The sequence below is a fragment of the Amphiura filiformis genome, chromosome 18, assembly GCF_039555335.1.
Source record: "Amphiura filiformis chromosome 18, Afil_fr2py, whole genome shotgun sequence".
Taxonomy (NCBI): domain Eukaryota; kingdom Metazoa; phylum Echinodermata; class Ophiuroidea; order Amphilepidida; family Amphiuridae; genus Amphiura; species Amphiura filiformis.
Genome location: NC_092645.1, coordinates 2,292,683 through 2,313,384, shown reverse-complemented (window position 1 = coordinate 2,313,384; position 20,702 = coordinate 2,292,683). Strand labels below are relative to the sequence as shown.

General features: G+C 38.5%; 1 protein-coding gene across 1 annotated transcript; it reads left to right on the top strand.

The window, feature by feature from the left end:
* Positions 1–726: 726 nt before the first annotated feature.
* On the top strand, positions 727–19,878 carry LOC140139742 (tRNA wybutosine-synthesizing protein 2 homolog). Its single transcript, XM_072161450.1, is given in 8 exon segments — positions 727–917; positions 3,272–3,405; positions 6,706–6,955; positions 11,099–11,242; positions 13,864–13,973; positions 15,385–15,542; positions 17,331–17,567; positions 17,570–19,878. Coding segments are annotated over 8 exon segments (1,563 nt in total). The 5' UTR covers positions 727–852; the 3' UTR covers positions 18,035–19,878.
* The last annotated feature ends 824 nt before the right edge of the window (positions 19,879–20,702 follow it).

Genomic DNA, 20,702 nt, shown 5'->3' with positions numbered 1-20,702 from the left:
CCGATTAAAGGATTCTCGTTAAACCAGCAAGCCTGAGTGAGGGCGTTACTGATGTTACATCAGCAGAGCCAAGTGAAGGCCAAGTATCATTAACATATTCTATACGCTATGGTAAAACAACAAGCACATGCAAGCAAGTATTTTGCCAGTATCAATAAAACTATAATGAGGCTAGCCCAACTGTACGTACAATCTGGCAATACTGCTCAGTCTGAGAGAAATGAAAAATATCTGTTGCAATTTTCTGATTTGCATAAAAGTAATGCTAGTTCATGGAAGTTGTAAAACAATTATTTCTTTTAATACAAACACATTCCTTGGTAAGACAACTTTATAGCACTGTTTGAATATCAACATGAAGTAGTAATGACAAATTTAAATGGACACTATCGCCTCTGTAGTTTCCTGATTACATAGACAGCACGAATATTTCATTTTTATTCTGAAACGCCGTGAAGAAGTAAGTAGAACAAAACCCAGCGCAATATGGGTCGAAAATCGCTTCGCGATTTTCGCCCAAAAACTAAGCCCTAATGGAAATTCCAAAAAAAGGCATTTTGGCTTCCGTAAAGCCTACTCCTAAAGCTATGATGCTATCAATCAAACCCCTACACACGCTTGTCTGAGGCATGCTTAGCACATAAAATAGCGATATGAGATTAGTCTATCGATCCTTCTATTAGTCTTAGCTCCAGACTCTGTGGTTATATTGCGAACATCAACGACAGACACCGACTGTGAAGAAGACTATTCTCCCATCACACGTGAATGTCTTGGATGTAAACAACCGAAAAAGCACCACTTGTCAGTGTAACATTTGCTCAATGCTATTATTGGGCAAAATGAAATAAGATGAATGATCAACTAAGATCCAGTCCTTGCGTATGTGTTGAAGCACAGTTTGCACAAAAAATGAGGTAGGTCCAAGCCTGACTGATGACGTACTCAAGTCAAGACATGATGTTCATGTCTCAGACTCAGTGCAGTAAGCTTTTATTATTTTAAGCTTACTGAACTCTCTGCTGAGTTTTCAGTTTACATCTTGATCTTGATCTTGATATAAAATGCTGATCAGCTCCTATTGGAACAACACTCAGCTTGGAAGAGGTGGATGAGCAGATTATTGACCTTTGAAGGATCTAAGGGCTTCAGTGAATTGCTTAGTCTCGGCTATGTTAGTGATGTGCTGCGGAAGGTCGTTCCAATCATGACTGGTCTGGATGAAGAAAGAGTGCTTGTGGGATTTGATGCTAGTGAAGGGTACCTGAAGGTAGTTTGGTTTTGAACGCCTAGTTATGATTTCTGATTTCCTGGTGACTATTTCTGGAGGTAGTTTTACATCCATCTGGCTGTTGATGATCTTGTGAAAGTTGGTGAGGCGTTGTATGTATCTCCTTTCCTCCAGGGTTGGTAGGCAAAGTTGTTGAAGGAGGGCGGTGACAGAAGTTGTATTGTCCCAGCTATAGGTGTTAGTGTTAGTGATGAAGCGTGCTGCTCGGCGCTGGACCATTTCAATCTTGTGTTTATTGGTGGCAGTGAAAGGATCCCAAACTGATCCACAGTACTAGGCCTAGTCTAGGTGGGGTCGAACCAAGCACTGGTAAGCCTGGAGCTTAACTCTCTTTGGTGCAGATCCTAGGTTGCGCCTGAGAAAACCAAGCATACTGTTGGCTTTAGCAGTGGTTGCATCAATATGAGTGTTCCATTTCATGTCCAGAGATAGGTGGACGCCAAGATACTTGTGGCTTTTCGCTGATTCAAGCACATGACCCGAGAGCGTGTATGAAGACTCGATAATATTTTTCTTATTTGTAAAGCGGAGGATGTTGCATTTGTCTGGTTTAAATGACATCTGCCAGCGCCGTTACCACTTCTCCAAGGTGTGCAGGTCTTGCTGGATAGCTTCGCAGTCAGATGGTGATGTAATTTTGCGATATACATGTATGACAAACATATAGCATGACCATGAAGGAGCTCAATCTTTTAATATCTGTGTTAAAATATATAGGGATTCAAGTAGTGAGATTGTGAGAAGCTCAGTAAAATCACACTCCTGAAATGTTGTTAAGGAGAGCGGTAGAAGCTCTGGTGACAGTAATGGACTGATTGACTGTTAACTCTCACGCATTTTTTGGTCATTTATTTTCTCACGGTCTCACGCCAAGGTAGTATAATATCACGCCTAGATAGTAAATCTCATGCACAAAGAGCTGTCAAATGAGTAAAATCTCACGCATCGTAAAAATAATTTGTTGTCCCTACCCCCCCCCACACACACACAATTTTCTAGATTCTCAAGCGCTGTGGCTCAAATAATCATGAGTCAAAATGAACATTGTAGTCGCCAAAAAATAATTCCGCACCGGTAAGACGGTGTCTCACGCCAAGCAATTCCAAAAAGTTGACAGCCCTGCGATTGGTGAATTCACAGATACGTACCAACATGACCAAAATGCAAAATATATTTAAGGTCCAAATTTTGTTATCTTTAGCCTGCAAAAGAGCCAATTCCAAATTGTTCAACAGAGTTACAGGTCTTCAAAAATGAACAAAATTAATTTTGGCCCTAAATAGACCCCACTGAAAGTCCACATTAGACAGATTTTTTGTTTTTGCTGCAATATGACCCCCCGAAGTGGGTCCAGCTTTGATTTTCGGCTATGTTTGGGCCATCATATCTTTAATATGGTACGGTATATACTATGAACTTATAAGTTGCATACAATTTTTACACAAATAGTTTACACAAATTACGCTACTTTTAAAATCGAAGTAGACCTCGCGATGCGTTATTTTTGTGGTGCCGCCTAAATTTCAAATTGCTGTAGCGCGGAAACAAAAGGGAGTTGCCACCTCAAATTTTCAGGTTTTTCATTTCTCTTTAGTATCTATCAAATATGAAAGAAATCTATTTCTATAGGTTTACATTGTAGCTTGTTGAGTTGGCATGGAATGACTCAACTGTCTCACTAGATACACACAGCTTTACGCAGAGATGACGCTTGCCACAGGTGGCTTGTGTATGACATTTCCAAAAAGAGTTGTTAGTTGTGTAAAAGCTTGTAAAAATCTATGTATGAGGTACATGAATACAAAACAAATATTGACTGCCCTCGGTGAATGGTCAAAACTATTGCTCCTCGTGATCTCAAAACCGTACTACATGTATGTGCAATATGTGCATGTACCCAAGCTCCATGCTTACTGACATTGCACACCCTAAAATCATTTGTAAGTTGTTAAATCATTTTATCTTATCTTTAATATACAGACAGCATCTAGAATTGCAAGGAATTTGGGATGCGAGGTATCGTTTAACAAAGCTTTCTAATGACACAAATGAAGTTGCTGTACCAATTCAAGAAGAAATGCTGGGAGTTATACAACACGAGGTGGAAGAAACAGGTATTTTGATTGGGATAACTCGGGGGGTGGGGGAGCTGTGGGAGGACTTCAATATGGAATGGATATAGGTGTAGGGCTGACACTAGGCCTTCATTTTTGAAAATTGCAAGAGCTCTGTTAGAGTTTACTTAGGTGCTCAATAAGGAGCTCAATCTTTTAAAATCTGTATTAAAAATATAGGGATTCAAGTAGTGAGGAGCTCAGTAAGTCATACTCTTGAAATGTTGTTGAGGAGAGCTGTAGGCAGTGTTCGATTTTCATCTATTTTTTTGTGTAGCAAAAACTGCTACTCACTTTCAGATTTGAGTAGCAATTCCAAAATTGTTGAGTAGCAGTTTTCACCATATTTTGTCGATTTTTTTGTATACCTTTTACCATCGCCAAAACAATACTGTATCTCTCATCTTTTTTCTCCCTTCTTGCAAGTTTGTAGACAAATGAAGTGGCCATTGATTTTCGTATATTTTTGTGTGTACTGGTAGCAAAAACTGCTACTCACTTTCAGATTTGAGTAGCAATTCCAAAGTTGTGAGTAGCATTTTGCTATGCTAATCCAGGCCAACACTGACTGTAGGGGCTACATCCACAGTAAGGGGCATTCAGTGACAGTAAAATGTATTAATGCACCAAGGGTGAAAATAAGAAATGATGAACCAGGGGCTCCTTTTTACACAAAATGGCCCCTGGTTCACTTCATTCAACATGGAACCAGGGGCCACTTCTAATCAACAAGGGGCCAATATTTGTTCTGAATAAGTTTATCATGCATTTAATGGCTATGGAATTGAATTTTTGGGTGTAGTGACCAGGGGCCAGTTTCTGAAGAAAAGTGTCCCCTGGTCAGCTTAAATTTAGATGGGACCAGGGGCCATTTCAGGGTTTCTGGGGGCTAAACGGCTCCCGTCCCCCACTTATTTTCACCCTTGTAATGCACACAATATGGGGTCATTGGGTGAGAGCATGATATCATTGAGCCTAAATTATGGAGGCATTAGGTGGGAACATAGACTTTTAAAACATGGGACCTTTGAGTCAAAATAGTCCCACAGGAGCCTCAAAATTAAATTTCTAGTTCTAATTGACTTCAAATGTTGTTTTTTTTGGTTTTTTGTTATTCAATAAATAAATCAGTGACAAAAATGAAAGTTGGCAAGTTGCTGCCCAAATTGAAAGTAATGGCCTTTGGCAGATCAAATCAGGGAATTGCACTTCCCTCATCAAATGGGAAAAATAAAGAGTGTGTGGGTGACATAGTACTCATGTGTTTGATATGAAACATGAGATCTTTGGGTGTCAGAGATTATTTTGAAAAAGTGGATCTTTACAGCCCTATATGCATCACTTCCAAAATGGGACGTTTGAATTTGCCATTTGAACCAGTATGCTTGTACACCTCGGTGTAATATATTTACACCCCCCAGCTAGGTACTGTAATGCTCTCCGATTCTTCTTTCTTTCTTCTTCTTCTTCTTCTGGCAACAAACTTCAAAATGCTTCTCCTCCTACATGTTACACCCTACAATTACGTAACTTGCACATATGTATCGCCTATATCCAGTGCCCATATGGTGCAAACAGAATTGTGATCAAAGGTCATTAAAGGGGCATTTTCGGTATATAACCAAATATCTTCAAAATGCTTCTTCTGCCACATATTACATAGCACAATGACGTCACTTACACATGTGCATCGGCTTTACCCAGTGCCCATACCTTGCACACAGAATTGGGGTCAAAGGTCATTAAGGGGTAAAATCTTACAATTGCATTATCTGGACATCTGTAAGGAGTATGGGGCTCAAACTCGATACAATAAATCTCATGACCAGGGAACATTTTATGGGGTCAGGTCAAAGGTCATGCAGAGGTCAAATTTTAGAAACGCATTTCCTGGACATCTGTAAGGGGTGCGGAGCTTAAACTTAGTGACAACAAATCTCATGACCAGGGGAACATTTTGCAGGGGTCAGGTCAAAGGTCATGTAGAGGTCAAATTTTCTAAATACATTTTCTGGACATCTGTTAGGGGTACGGGCTCAAACTCCACAACAACAAACTTACTGACCTGGGGAACATTTTGGAACACTGTGCAAGGGTCATGTCAAAGGTCATCTGGGGTCAAATCGTGCCCCAGCTAGGTTTGTGGTCTATGACCACCATTTGCCACTAGTTGTACTTCTTACCAAACATTTGATTATTTTGTGATGATTATTTTCTGATTTGGTGAATCACTGAGAGGTTATTTGATATGTTGAATTTACAACTATTTTAAACTGTTGCATTGAATTTGGTAGTTCACAGCATCTTGCAAATGGTAGTGAGCTTTGGAAAAAATTGCATCAATTGATCATTTCATAGAGAGCATGTAGAAGAATTCAAATAACATACACTTTTGTATGTCATGTGGTTCTTGAGTTATGTTGTAAAGAGGGCTTAAACAACACTTTTGTAAAAACATTCATTACTCATTAACAACAATAAATCAAGCTCAAGCGAGTTTTCAAAGTATGATTTGTAGAATGAACTTTTGCAAAACATTTAAAAGTGTTATTTTTCAATATTATATTGATTTAGACAATGAAATTTTGTTGTTGTTGTTGCTTTGACCAACAAAAGATTGCGTCGCCTTAAGGGAACTGGAATGAGCGTTTATGGCGTTTCGACAGTATTTTTTATGGGACATGAGAGCACCTCAGATGTATCGAATTGCATTCTGAATACGAAGCATGTCTTTCTGATATCAAATAATTTTCATTTTTTGAAAATCACGATATATAATACAAATTTTATGACAAATTATAAAAAGTTGATATTTTTCAAATTTTTGATATATAACAGTCCTCGAAGTAAATTTTATAAATCTAATGATATATTCTTAAAGTGTATGTAGCTGGGAGGAAAAGCCGACGATCAATTGCAAATTTTGACCTTTCATATTCAAGATATGGATTTTTTCCCAAAAAGACCTTATTTTTTTTGGTGTTTTGGGAAAAAAAATCCATATCTTCAACACCAAAGGTCAAAATTTTCAATTGATCGTCGGCTTTTCATCCCACCTACATACACTTTAAGAATAAATCATCAGATTTATAAAGTACTGTTAAATATCAAAAATATCAATTTTTAATGATTTGTCATAAAATGTGTATTACATTGCTAATTTCAAAAATCAAAATTATTTGATATCAGAATGACATTCTTCGTATTCAGAATGCAATTCGATATGTCTGATGTGCTCTAATGTCCCACAATAAATACCCCAGCCCTTAAGGTTATTATATGTCGGTCTTATATTTCCAGGTGTGTTGTGCAGTATTCCATGCAGGCTGTTATCCAAAGTAAATTTACCTCAATCCAAGAAAATGACAATAGTTTCCCCCCGACAGAAGCTGGTACGTAATATCAAATCGTTGATAGAGGGCGCTGGCATGACATGGATACAGGATTTGGAGGATGACATACCTAGGCAATGGGAGATGCATGGTGATATGGTACTACTACCAGATGCAAGCTTTAAGCATGCAACATGGGCTAAAATTGAGTCTAAATGGTAAGATTTCTAATACCAAGGCCAAATAAAAATATAAATATGTTTAGTATTCTTGCATTTGGGTCACTCCATATGAAATCAAGGAGGCTCCCCACCTGACCCCCTCAGATTTGCTTTATATTTTAGTCATATGTTGTACCTGTAAAAAAATTAAAAACCTGCAAATTTGAGGTCTGTAGCTCTTACGGATTTTCTGTGGCAGCCATTTAAAGTTGGAGTAGGGGATCTAAATTTGGTCTAAAAAGTTGCCCTTTAAATAAATTTCATCTTTGAGAGTCTGTGCCTTCTTTATAAAAAGAGAGAGAGGTCTGAAACCTTGTATACACACTAACTGGATGCCCAATTTGTCAAAAAGTAAAAAAATAAAAATTTCTGCAATTGCGTGTTGTGTCACGGGGTCATTAAATATGCAAGAAAAAATTTAATGTTTTGTAAACTGGCAAGTTTAGCCCCCCTAAATTCACATTTTTTGTCAAATTAATTATTTTTTGTTGTCACTGATATATAGGATAAATACAATGCATATCCAAAAAATTGAGGTCACAACTCATTTGCATTTCGAACAGCGCCCTCACTAAGATGAAATTTATTGCAAATTCAACATTTTCAGGGGGCCCAAAGTCGATGTGGTCCACCTTCAAAATTTATAAAACATCACTTTTATATGACTACTAGTCTTAAATTACAACTTTGCTAAGTCCCAGTAATTGTCTAGGTTGACTTCATATAAAACGACAAGCCCAAAGTTGACCATTTTCTTATGATTGCATGTACTCCAAATGTGCCGAATTCGGAAGGCTTAACAGTCAAATTGGCCACAATATTGAAAATAAATGGTTAGATGAGTAGTTATTGGCCCTATTTACTTTTATTTCCATTTTATTTTCAATATACAGATTTTCTATGGCAGCCATTTAAAGTTGGAGTAGGGGGATCTAAATTTGGACCCAAAAGTTGCCCTTTGAATAAATTTCATCTTTGGGAGCCTGTACCTTCCTAATAAAAGAGAGAGAGGTCTGTAACCTTGTATACACACCAATTGCATGCCCAATTGATCAAAAGTAAAAAAAAAAAATCTTTAATTGCGTGTTGTGTCACGGGGTCATTAAATATGCAAGAAAAAATGTAATGTTTTGTAAACTGGCAAGTTTAGCCCCCCTAAACTCACATTTTTTGTCAGATTGTTTTTTGTTGTCACTAATGCTATAGGACAAATACAATGCATATCCAAAAACTTGAGGTCACAATTTATTTACATTTCGAACAGCGCCCTCACGAAAATGAAATTTATTGCAAATTCAACATTTTCAGGGGGCCCAAAGTCGATGTGGTCAACCTTCAAAATTTATAAAACATCACTTTTATATGACTACTAGTCTTCAATTACAACTTTGCTGAATCCCAGTAATTTTATAGGTTGACTTCATATAAACGACAAGCCCAAAGTTGACCATTTTCTTATGATTGCATGTACTCCAAATGTGCCGAATTCGGAAGGTTTAGAAGTCAAAATGGCCACAATATTGAAAATAAATGACTAGATGCGTAGTTATTGACCCTATTTTACTTTTATTTCCATTTTATTTTCAATATTGGGGCCAATTTGACTTTTAAGCCTTCCGAATCGCACATTTGCAGTACATGCAATCATAAGAAAATGGTCAACTTTGGGCTTGTCGCTTTTATATGAAGTCAACCTAGACAATTACTGGGACTTAACAAAGTTGTAATTTAAGACTAGTAGTCATATAAAAGTGATGTTTTATAAATTTTGAAGGTGGACCACATCGACTTCGGTCCCCCTGAAAATGTTGAATTTGCAATAAATTTCATCTTCGTGAGGGCGCTGTTCAAAATGTAAATGAAATGTGAGGTCAATTTTTTGGATATGCATTGTATTTAACCTATTTATAGCATCAGTGACAACAAAAAATAATTAATCTGACAAAAATGTCAATTTAGGGGTCTAAACTTGCCAGTTTACAAAACATTACATTTTTTCTTGCATATTTAATGACCCCGTGACACAACGCTAATTACAGAAATTTTATTTTTTTACTTTTTTGACAAATTTGGCATGCAGTTAGTGTGTATACAAGGTTTCAGACCTCTCTTTCTTTTTATAAAGAAGGCACAGACTCCCAAAGATGAAATTTATTTAAAGGGCAACTTTTGAGTCCAAATTTAGACCCACCTACTCCAACTTTAAATGACTGCCACAGAAAAGCCGTAAGAGCTACAGACCTCAAATTTGCAGGTTTTAATATTTTTACAGGTACAACCTATGACTAAAATATAAAGCAAATCTGAGGGGGTCAGGTGGGGAGCCTCCTTGATTTCATATGGAGTGACCCATTTTGAAAAAGGAAGGAGAGCTTTGTTTTTTATAATGCAAAATTGCACATTATAATTGTTATTAGTTGTGTTACTTGAAGAGGGGCGAGATGGCCGACTGGTTAAGGCGTTGCGCTGGTCCCGTGTACAGGAAGAGTCAAACCCTGTGCACGTTAAGTGTCAGAGCTATTAGAAAAGAGAAGGGGGACCATCCACGGTTCTGATAGTACAATCAATCCTAGGTTCCAGGATCGTGCATAGGTAAAACTGTGCACGTAAAGCCCGCGCGTTGATACTCAACCATTTGAGGTAAGCACGTATATGGAAGGAAGGAAGGAGGAGGAGGAGGCTCTTGTAAAAAAAACTTTTATGTCATGGTTCTTAGAGGCTGCTGGTTAGAGGAGTATTTTGTGATTCTAACATCCTCTTTTTATGGTATGTTTGAGTAGATATCAATGAAAAAATTTATTCCAAAAATTTCTGTTGATATGATTCTACACAAGTTACGCATGCTTATGTATTACAATGTTCCATAGAGCATTGTGCTTAAATTTTGTTCTGTAAGACAGAACATATACAAATTTGACAATATTTTTGCTAATAAAGCAAATGAATCTGCAAGAAATTTTTTACACACAAAGGTTTCCGTAGATATAAAAATCTCAACTTTTTTTCAGATATGTGGGGAATGTGGCTATGGAACACAAAATGACCCTTTAAGACAAAACCTGCTTTAAACTGTTTATCCCTAACACTGAATCCGAATTTTTCAAGAAGAAGAAGAATTTTTGACTTGGCACCCCCGGGATTCGAACCTTTGACCCCCCGCATGGCATGCCAACCACACGATCGTGGACCAGTAGCTGCACGGGTTATTGCTGCCCGGCCAGCAATTCTGTGAGCATATCACACTTAGGGTGATTGCGTCATCGCAGACCCTGGGATGCATGCATGAGCAGAATTTTTCATCATGGTATTTTGTGGTTTTTACTGGTGTTAGGGTTAGAAGACACTCTAATCTGGAAAAATACATCTTGCCTAACCCTAACACTGACCCATGCTTTTTGATATCGGAAGTCAAAGAAGATCCGAATTTTTCAAGAAAAAGAAGAATTTTTGACTTGGCACCCCCGGGATCCAAACCTTCAACCACCTGCATGCCAACCACACGATCGCGGACCGGTAGCTGCACGGGTTATTGCTGCCCGGCCAACAATTCCGTGAGCATATCACACTTAGGGTGATTGCGTCATCGCAGACCCTGGGATGCATGCATGAGCAGAATTTTTCATCGTGGTATTTTGTGGTTTTTACTGGTGTTAGGGTTATTGGACATCAGTAGTGTAGCCAGCAGGGGGGGCAGGGGGGGGCAGGGGGGGGGCAGGGGGGGGGGGCAGAGTGCCCCCTGACAAAAAATGAAAGAAAAACGTGCCCCTCTGCCCAACAATGACAGAGAAAATCAGGAGGGCAAAGGAAAAGAAAAGGGCAAGGAGCCCTTTTCTAGCAAAATTCAGGGCCAAAATAGTGTAAAATACAAGAAAGCTGGCTACGCCCCTGTTGGACATGTTGGTCAGAAGCAAACCTTTTGCCAATAATATATATGTGCATCCATATCAAAATGATGCAACCTGTCAGCTGCTGCATGTCAGTTAAGGTTACTTCAAATTGTCTTTAAGTCACGTGGTTAATAGGAATGCAAAAAATGTTATAAATCACAATTGTTGTTATTGCTGTTGTTGTTACATATAGTTCTGCTCTAATTATGGTAAATGCATGTGGCTTAAACAGTCTTTGTTTCTTCTTTTTCAGTTTATGGGAAACAGTTGCAACATCTGTGTGTGCTACCAGAGTTGCCAAGAAAGGTGTGGTTCAGAACAATGACTTCAGGTCTCCTCAGGTGCATCTGTTGCTAGGAGACACAGGATGGGTGGAGCAGATAGATAATGGCATCAGGTAAGTCTGAATTAGAACAATGACTTCAGGTCTCCTCAGGTGCATCTGTTGCTAGGAGACACGGGATGGGTGGAGCAGATAGATAATGGTATCAGGTAAGTCTGAATTAGAACAATGACTTCAGGTCTCCTCAGGTGCATCTGTTGCTAGTAGACACGGGATGGGTGGAGCAGATAGATAATGGTATCAGGTAAGTCTGAATCAGAACAATGACTTCAGGTCTCCTCAGGTGCATCTGTTGCTAGTAGACACGGGATGGGTGGAGCAGATAGATAATGGTATCAGGTAAGTCTGAATCAGAACAATGACTTCAGGTCTCCTCAGGTGCATCTGTTGCTAGGAGACACGGGATGGGTGGAGCAGATAGATAATGGTATCAGGTAAGTCTGAATTAGAACAATGACTTCAGGTCTCCTCAGGTGCATCTGTTGCTAGGAGACACAGGATGGGTGGAGCAGATAGATAATGGTATCAGGTAAGTCTGAATCAGAACAATGACTTCAGGTCTCCTCAGGTGCATCTGTTGCTAGGAGACACAGGATGGGTGGAGCAGATAGATAATGGTATCAGGTAAGTCTGAATCAGAACAATGACTTCAGGTCTCCTCAGGTGCATCTGTTGCTAGGAGACACAGGATGGGTGGAGCAGATAGATAATGGCATCAGGTAAGTCTGAATTAGAACAATGACTTCAGGTCTCCTCAGGTGCATCTGTTGCTAGGAGACACGGGATGGGTGGAGCAGATAGATAATGGTATCAGGTAAGTCTGAATTAGAACAATGACTTCAGGTCTCCTCAGGTGCATCTGTTGCTAGGAGACACGGGATGGGTGGAGCAGATAGATAATGGTATCAGGTAAGTCTGAATTAGAACAATGACTTCAGGTCTCCTCAGGTGCATCTGTTGCTAGGAGACACGGGATGGGTGGAGCAGATAGATAATGGTATCAGGTAAGTCTGAATTAGAACAATGACTTCAGGTCTCCTCAGGTGCATCTGTTGCTAGGAGACACGGGATGGGTGGAGCAGATAGATAATGGTATCAGGTAAGTCTGAATTAGAACAATGACTTCAGGTCTCCTCAGGTGCATCTGTTGCTAGGAGACACGGGATGGGTGGAGCAGATAGATAATGGTATCAGGTAAGTCTGAATTAGAACAATGACTTCAGGTCTCCTCAGGTGCATCTGTTGCTAGGAGACACGGGATGGGTGGAGCAGATAGATAATGGTATCAGGTAAGTCTGAATTAGAACAATGACTTCAGGTCTCCTCAGGTGCATCTGTTGCTAGGAGACACGGGATGGGTGGAGCAGATAGATAATGGTATCAGGTAAGTCTGAATCAGAACAATGACTTCAGGTCTCCTCAGGTGCATCTGTTGCTAGGAGACACGGGATGGGTGGAGCAGATAGATAATGGTATCAGGTAAGTCTGAATCAGAACAATGACTTCAGGTCTCCTCAGGTGCATCTGTTGCTAGGAGACACGGGATGGGTGGAGCAGATAGATAATGGTATCAGGTAAGTCTGAATTAGAACAATGACTTCAGGTCTCCTCAGGTGCATCTGTTGCTAGGAGACACGGGATGGGTGGAGCAGATAGATAATGGCATCAGGTAAGTCTGAAAGAAATATGATCAGGGATTGTTAGTTTTTTTTCTCATAGAAACAAATGACATGGAAATTGTAACAGTTTTGATCATGACAGTTTGCAGCAAGTAAACACAGGACAGAGAAGATATCTCTAGGCTTAGAGGAAAAACACAATTTTTTTACCAAAAATGCGAAATGGCAACCGCAAAATGCGAGAAAAAGCCAGATTTAATGGCCAGCCATCATGGACACTCAGTACTAGGGTATGGTGGGATAGACTTAGGACTTGGTACATACAGCTGTACTACTATTGTGCTGAAATAGAAGTATGAGTATGACATGCTCGGATCTTACTGTTGAAATAGCCGTAAGATCTGATCATATTTCACCCAGGCAATAGATTTTCTGATAAAAATCAGTAGGAACCACCAGGGAAAGTCATTCAGATGACATCTTATATAGACTATACATGTCTCATCTCAAGTTGAGCATTATACCATCTTGGATTTCACAGTGGCAGATTCAAATCATGTGTGATAATCTCCCCCCCCCCCCCTGGTCGTATACACACACATAGAAGGGCAATTTGTGTATATGCTGGTGACGATACAATGTAAACGCACCGATTCAAGTCTGCCAAGTGCTGCAAAGTCCAACATGGCATTACTCACTAATAGCTCCTCACATCGCGAGACATACTATAGTCAATATTTAACACATTGGGTAGTTTGTTTGAAACCTCTATAGAACATAAAGAGAGTTGCAAGTCGATCTGAGAAGAAAATTGTTTTTCGTCCAACACTGTCTCGGTACACGTACATGTGAAGCTTTGCGGGCAACATACGGTACAGTAGGAACGATTGCAAAACTGATGACCAATCATGTACCTGGATAACATCATTGTGTAGCCTGTGCATCTTACGCTTTGTGTATGCTACATTTACTTGACGGGTATGTTCCATGTTGCCCATAAATTATGTGAAAGACTTGGTAGTTTTATTCACCAGTATGATATTTACTTTCTTATAGATACACTTACGACATCCAGCATTGTATGTTTTCATCTGGCAACATCACAGAGAAGCTGAGAGTTGCCAGTTTGAACTGTGATGGCGAGACAGTGGTTGATTTATATGCAGGTATTTATAAGACAATTCACCTATTGCACGGTTCCGCCATGATGTAAGGAGAGCCTCGAACTGGCATGACATGAAAGGAAGAATTACATAACTTTACGCAATGTTATATGACTGGTTCGATTCCCATTCATGCATGCTGCCAGATCGAGGCTCTCCTCACACATGGCGGAACCATGCAATGGGTGAATTGTGAGAAATAGGGTATCTCTTATATTTTCTACTGGAAATTTGGGCCAGTGAGATTGTAAAGCTATTGGCCCAGTAATAAATGTACTGGCCCAGCACATGCGCGTATTTTGGGGGGGCTTTGGGGGCGCCAGCCCCGGGTCAAAGTAGAGGCGGCAAAAACCAAGGGACGGCGTAAGAAGAAGGGGGGGCAAAAACAGAGGCGGCAAAAATGAATTGGGCGGCAAACGAATTAGCAAAGAAAAAAGGGCGCAAAAAATTGAAAAAGCATTAAAAAATTTGAAAAAAGGTTGCTTTTAGGGCGCTAGCGCTTAAAATCCTAAAAACGCTGTTCTACGGGCGGACGGACCTTTCAAGTAGGGTCGGTCGGTCAGCCTTTTTTTTTTGAAATGACCCAAAAAAATCACCAAAATCTGTAAATAAATTGCAATTTAAGAAAATACAAAAACATTTGTTCCTGAAATTTCCTAAATTTGGGTCGGCATTCATTTGTACAGGAATTTTTTTTTTCTCAATTTGTTCAAAATCTGGGTCGGTTGGGCCCGTAGAACATGGTTTTCTTTTTTCGTCGCCTTATATAAACACTACAGTTTTGCTTTGACCATGAACAAAAATTCTGGTAAAAATATCATTTTCAAGATCAAAGCACAGTGCATACCAAATGTGAATACGATATCTCCTGGGGATATCTAAAACAAGCAAATTTGAGAAAAAGGGTATTCTTCCTCAATAAATCATAGGTACTATTAAGGGCTGTATGAGAAAAAAAGAATGATTTGTGTCTCAAATAATTGGTTTAGAGAGTGGAAAATGACACATTACTTGCTTAGGGAATAAGATAATGTCAATACTTGTTTAGGTATAAAAATGACACTTTCCATACTTGTTTAGGGGTGAATTTTCAAGTCAATGCTCATGTGTGAGTTGACCTCAATGTTTATCAATAAAGGCAAGGGACTGGTATATCGATATGCTTGAGCGAACTCTATACAACCACTACACTGTTCAATAGCCTATTGTGATGTGTCGGGAGGTTTAATATGATGGGCACGCATACTGCCAGGCAAAATACAATGGAAATTGTGATGATGCATGCGCATAATGCCAGGCAATGACGTCAGACGTCAACTCATCTATATGGGGTGCTTTTTACGGATGATACTCCTTGTCATTGGGTCAGCCATGATACATAAATGTAAACATCTTTCTCCATCTATCTTCGCAGGTATAGGTTACTTCACCCTTCCATATCTGGTGCATGCCAAGGCAGCGATGGTCCACGCCTGCGAATGGAACCCACATGCCGTGAGGGCGCTTGAAAAAAATTTGCAACTCAACAATGTGAGGGAAAGGTGTGTCATACATGCTGGCGATAACTCAAAGGTGAGTACAGTTTGTGTATGATTAAAGTTTAAAACTTTTGATCCAAACAAAAAATATTTCATTCCTATCTTGGAATTTTAAGATGGTACAAAGAGGTGACAAAGGTCTGAAAAATGGAACAATTGTAAGTAATGGAACCAATGCAGCTAACAATCAGAAGCAGAGGTGGTTTGATTCATGGAACTGTTGGGAAACCATAAAATTTTGGGTGAAATCTTGGCAGTAGGATATAATTTGCAATACTCACCTATTTATGGTACCTGTTTTTCAATGTTCTGCAGGTTCTAGTAAGTTCTAATAAGTAGAGAAGTTTTTTTCAGAGCCAATAACTGATGCTCACTCAGAAATATTTCAATTCGTATACATTGGTTTGCCTCAAGTTTGGTAGTGATGCATATTTCACTGGTCGCAGTATTGAATCACGTTTGTTAAGTTAATTGCGCATGTGTGTCCGCATGCTTGCAATGGAACCACAAACAAGCATTGACATCACTACCAAACTTGAGGTGAACCACTGAATATGTGTGTTTCTAGGTGCTAGTAGAAACGGCAACACTGTCTGGTCTTGATGATGTGGCCAAACTTCCTGGTGTCCTTTCAAGAGTGGCACAAGTTTTTTCTTGTTATGAAAATATGGTGAATATTGTAGCGCTCAAGCTTTAAAATGTGAATTCAGGCTCTTGCCGAAAAAATCAGAGGTACGTTATTTTGCCCTTCATGAGCGACAAACCAAAATGCCAGATTTACCATAGCATTACACACGGGGCAATTTTGATTTGGTACTCTTGTGAATAATCTCTTTTCTATACTTATTTATTATTTTTATTTATTCGTTATTTATTCAGGAAAATTCCATCAATACACAAGTACTGGTCTCCCTGGAAGCCCTGATAACATACATACAGATAACATTATAATATATATAAATATGAATAATTAATATGCAAACATGGAAATATAGAACAGGTTCAAATTAACAAATTAATGAGGAGGGCTATTATAATAAGTTCCTTACTAACTTAAATACATACAAAATTATAAGACATTCTTGAACTCATTCAAGCTTAGTGAATCCAAATTGGCACAGAGATTAAAAGGAAGTCTATTCCATGAAGTGGCAGCTCTATAATGAAATGTTCTCTGCCCAGAAGATAATTTCCACCTTGGAACAACCAATTTGTTATGTGATTGACTTCGAGTGTTCTTAGAATGCGTAGAGGAGGTGAAGGTAAATTGAGATGACAAATAATGTGGAGCAATGTTTTTTAGACATTTAAAAACTAAAATAAGTAACTGATTCTCCCACCTACTATCAAGTTTAACCCAGTCCAGGTCTTTCATCATTTTGTCCACTGGTGTTCTTATGTCTGCAGAAAGTAAAATACGGGCAAGTCTATTCTGCAGAATCTGAAGCTCATTTTTGTGGCAAGCACTAAAATTTGACCAAACAGAGCTGCAGTAGTCAAAATGGGGAAAGACAAGGGCTTGGGCAAGTGTTTCAAATGATCTAACAGGAAGATACTCTTTCACTCTACAAATAACACCAATACGTTTTGATACATTAGAAGAAAGATAATTAACATGCTCATTCCAAGAAAGATGTGGATCAAATGTAACTCCTAAATACTTATACTTATCAACTCTTTCAATGCTCTCACTTTTGTAAATGAGGGATATATTTTTATAATTAATTAAAGCTTGCCTTGTTCCAAACAACATCAACTTAGTTTTCTTAGTATTTAGAGTTAAATGATTAGATTATTTATATTCATTGTTATATTTTTGCAGGTTTGTCCAAAAGGAATAGCAGACAGAGTCAACCTTGGGCTTATACCAAGTTCTCAGCAGGGATGGCCTATAGCATGTGCAGCACTCAAGCATACCGGTGGCATACTACATATTCATGGCAATGTTACAACCACCCCTCTAAAATCAGTGGAAGATTCCTTGCTACAGAATTTTGAGGCTGACAAACTGGCAACTGCTGATTGCGGTGGAAAAGATTGTAAAGTTGATAGTAAAATGTCTTGAAAAGTTTTCGTCAAACTTTTATGGAATCAGACATTCGTTCTGTGGCGAAGGATGAGTTGATGCATGTGAATGATACAGCAGAACAAACAAATATTTCTGACAAACATATAGACACAAGTAATTTATCAGAACAAAATGATACTTTTAACAAAACAGATTTAAAAGATTCCTCAGAAGATAATAGAACAGTACAAGATCACAACATTGCAAGCTTTTCTAATGAAGCAGCTAGGGAGAATAATGCAATATCATCACATACCCATAATGCATCTGGTGCTGATGTTAGGACACAATGGAACCACTGGGCAAAATATGTTGGTAAAGTGATCCAGAGAATACTTACAGAAATGCATGATGGGAAGGATTGGAGTGTATGTGTGATACATGTTGAGCATGTCAAGTCATATGCACCACGTGTAGACCATATTGTAGCTGATTTGGAATGCCGACCAAAATCATGATACGTAGCACATGTATTCGCCCATATAGACCATCGAAACATTTGCTGTAAGTGACGATGCAACAGGATTAACTACCAAAGCAATAGGTTAAAACAATTTTTTAATATATCGCACCCCACTAGTACGTTGAACCATATCATGCTGATCACTTGCACCTGTAAGATTAGTATCTTTGAAAAGATCTGTATTGTATTCAATCTATGATTGCAGACATACACAGGTGATGAGTGCAACCTGCTTGTAGTGTATGTGATATATTCAAAAATTGTTTTAACCTATTTGCTATGGTAGTTAATCCTGTTACATCATCACTTCTGAAGCGAATAGTAGCGAGGATTTCCAAAATTGCAGCTAGACATACAGCATTAACTTACGATGCTTTGGAGTTCAAGCCATTCTGTGGATATTATCTTTTCTTCATACACTCTTAGATAGCGCGAACCAATCAGAGCAATCGTTAGAAAAATCCAAACCATGCATTGATTGTGTATATTGTGCACTCTGTGTACTAATCGCAGTGCTTGCACACGCATTCGCGTCGCGTAAACTTGATTCATTTTTGGGCGGGTTGATGCATTTATATTTGGTTCTGTTTTCCAATATTTTTAGTGATAATTTAAAAAACAGCAAAAATCATTGTGTTTTTTCTTCTCGTGTATGAAATAGGTTAATGAATGCGTATTCGGGGCTCGTGCATTAGACGCATCAACATCAGCGCACGTGCATTATTTTGTCTAATTTATCTCCCAACAAGTAATACGCGTTCATTAACCTATAAATAAGATATTCCCATTGTTTAAATAGTGAGATAATGATGTATATTCATACAAAGCAGTAAATGTAAATAGAAAGCAACTAAAACTTCTATGCTACTCAAATTTGGTACACTCACTGAAGCCCTTTTCACCGGCTCAATCCATGTCTTCAGCAGATGTGGACTCCCTTGATTCCTGGACAACCTCCTGACCCCCAACATCACTAGTAACAACAAATAACAATCAGAATTGCTTGACTGGTGGGTTTCTGACTAGTGGGCCTTCTTAGAAACAGGTCATTTTAAAATTAAAATAGCACTGGTCAGAATTCTATCTAGCAGGTGTTCTGAATAGTGGCCTTCTGAGTATGTGGGTCTCGGGGTCCAAATATATAAACTACCGATGAGATGTAGTGGAAGGCTATTCGCTGACTTAGTGAATGTTAGTAACCATTGGTTACTGGTTCATGCCTGGGCTAATACATTTGTTCCGAAATTATGATATGCTATAGGCTTTGTGTTGTGATCATTTTGATCAGTGGTTCGTAACAAAGAAAACGTGAGCCAGTTGACTTAGCAACAGTCATATTCTAATGTGCACTTCACCAGCAAATAATTCCTCCAACAGTTTCAATCTGCATGTATATGAACAAGATATGAATTGTAAAGAAGCAAAATAAAAGAAAGCTATACTATTCGGCAAGGTCCTTCAACCTACGATAACCAGTTTCGGAATAATGGTCATTCATTAAGTGCTTAGGTACTTTTTTGATGTGCGTATTTTCATAAAATAAGGTAAATATAAAATAATAAAAGTCCTGCATGTCGTCACATCAATACGCATATCATTACTCACTTCACAGCATTAAAATGTGCAGTAACAATGTTCACTAAATGAAGTGCAATGAAGTGGTATGACATGCAAAGGCTTATGGGACTTTCCCGAAAAGGTGAATAAACAGACATATAATCACAAAGACACATGTACACAATTTAATGGAATAGTCCTCTATTTATTACATTTAAATAAATTAAAAACAATAGCAATATCACTGCATTTAATTAAATTTTTACAGTGATATATTACAAATAATTCCAGCTCTACATAACAGCTGCTGGGAGCACATGAGAACTACCTGCCTATTGGTCAAAAAGAAGTTTTCATTATCAATTGGACCAATCAGCAACATTGTTAGAATAATTTCACCATGCAAAAAAATTGGGGTGAATTATTTGCAAAGCTCCATTCTGATTGGTGATTAAAGTGAAGATATCACATAATTGACCAATCAGAGGCAATGTTAGTGCAGTTAATGCAGTTTTGCCTTTGTGTGCACCCAAGCAGTTGAAATGTAAGCATAACTAAATTATAAGAGTAAAAATTAATTAATAGACAATAAAAACCACATTAGTTGGATAATTAAAAAGTAGTATAGTGGTCATATACATTAAATGTTTAAACTGAGCAAAAGTTGTAATTATATAGGCTTCACCAATTGAAATCTACACTCCCTGTGTTGAAGATTAAGGTTATGTCTTTCATAGGGGGTGTGTGGAATTCAACTGGAATAGCCCAATCATTGCCACGGCTTCTAATAAATCCTGAATTTTATACATTTGTATATTTTATATATAATATCGAAAACAAAGAATACTTTTGCTCAGTTTAAACAATATACACCTGTTTCCTGCACTTTGACACCGTAGGGAGAGTCAGAATATAAACTGATCAAATGAGGAAGCCTCAGTGCAACAAAGTCTCTGCCTCATACCGTATTCCCTGTAATAAATGTCCCAGGGGCATTGCATTTCACCAAAAGGGGGGCGTTAATTAGAAGTGAATTTTAAACTTTAAAATCTGGTTCAATTTCTCAATGATGCTCCTGCTGAAAGGAGGTATATACGAATAGATAC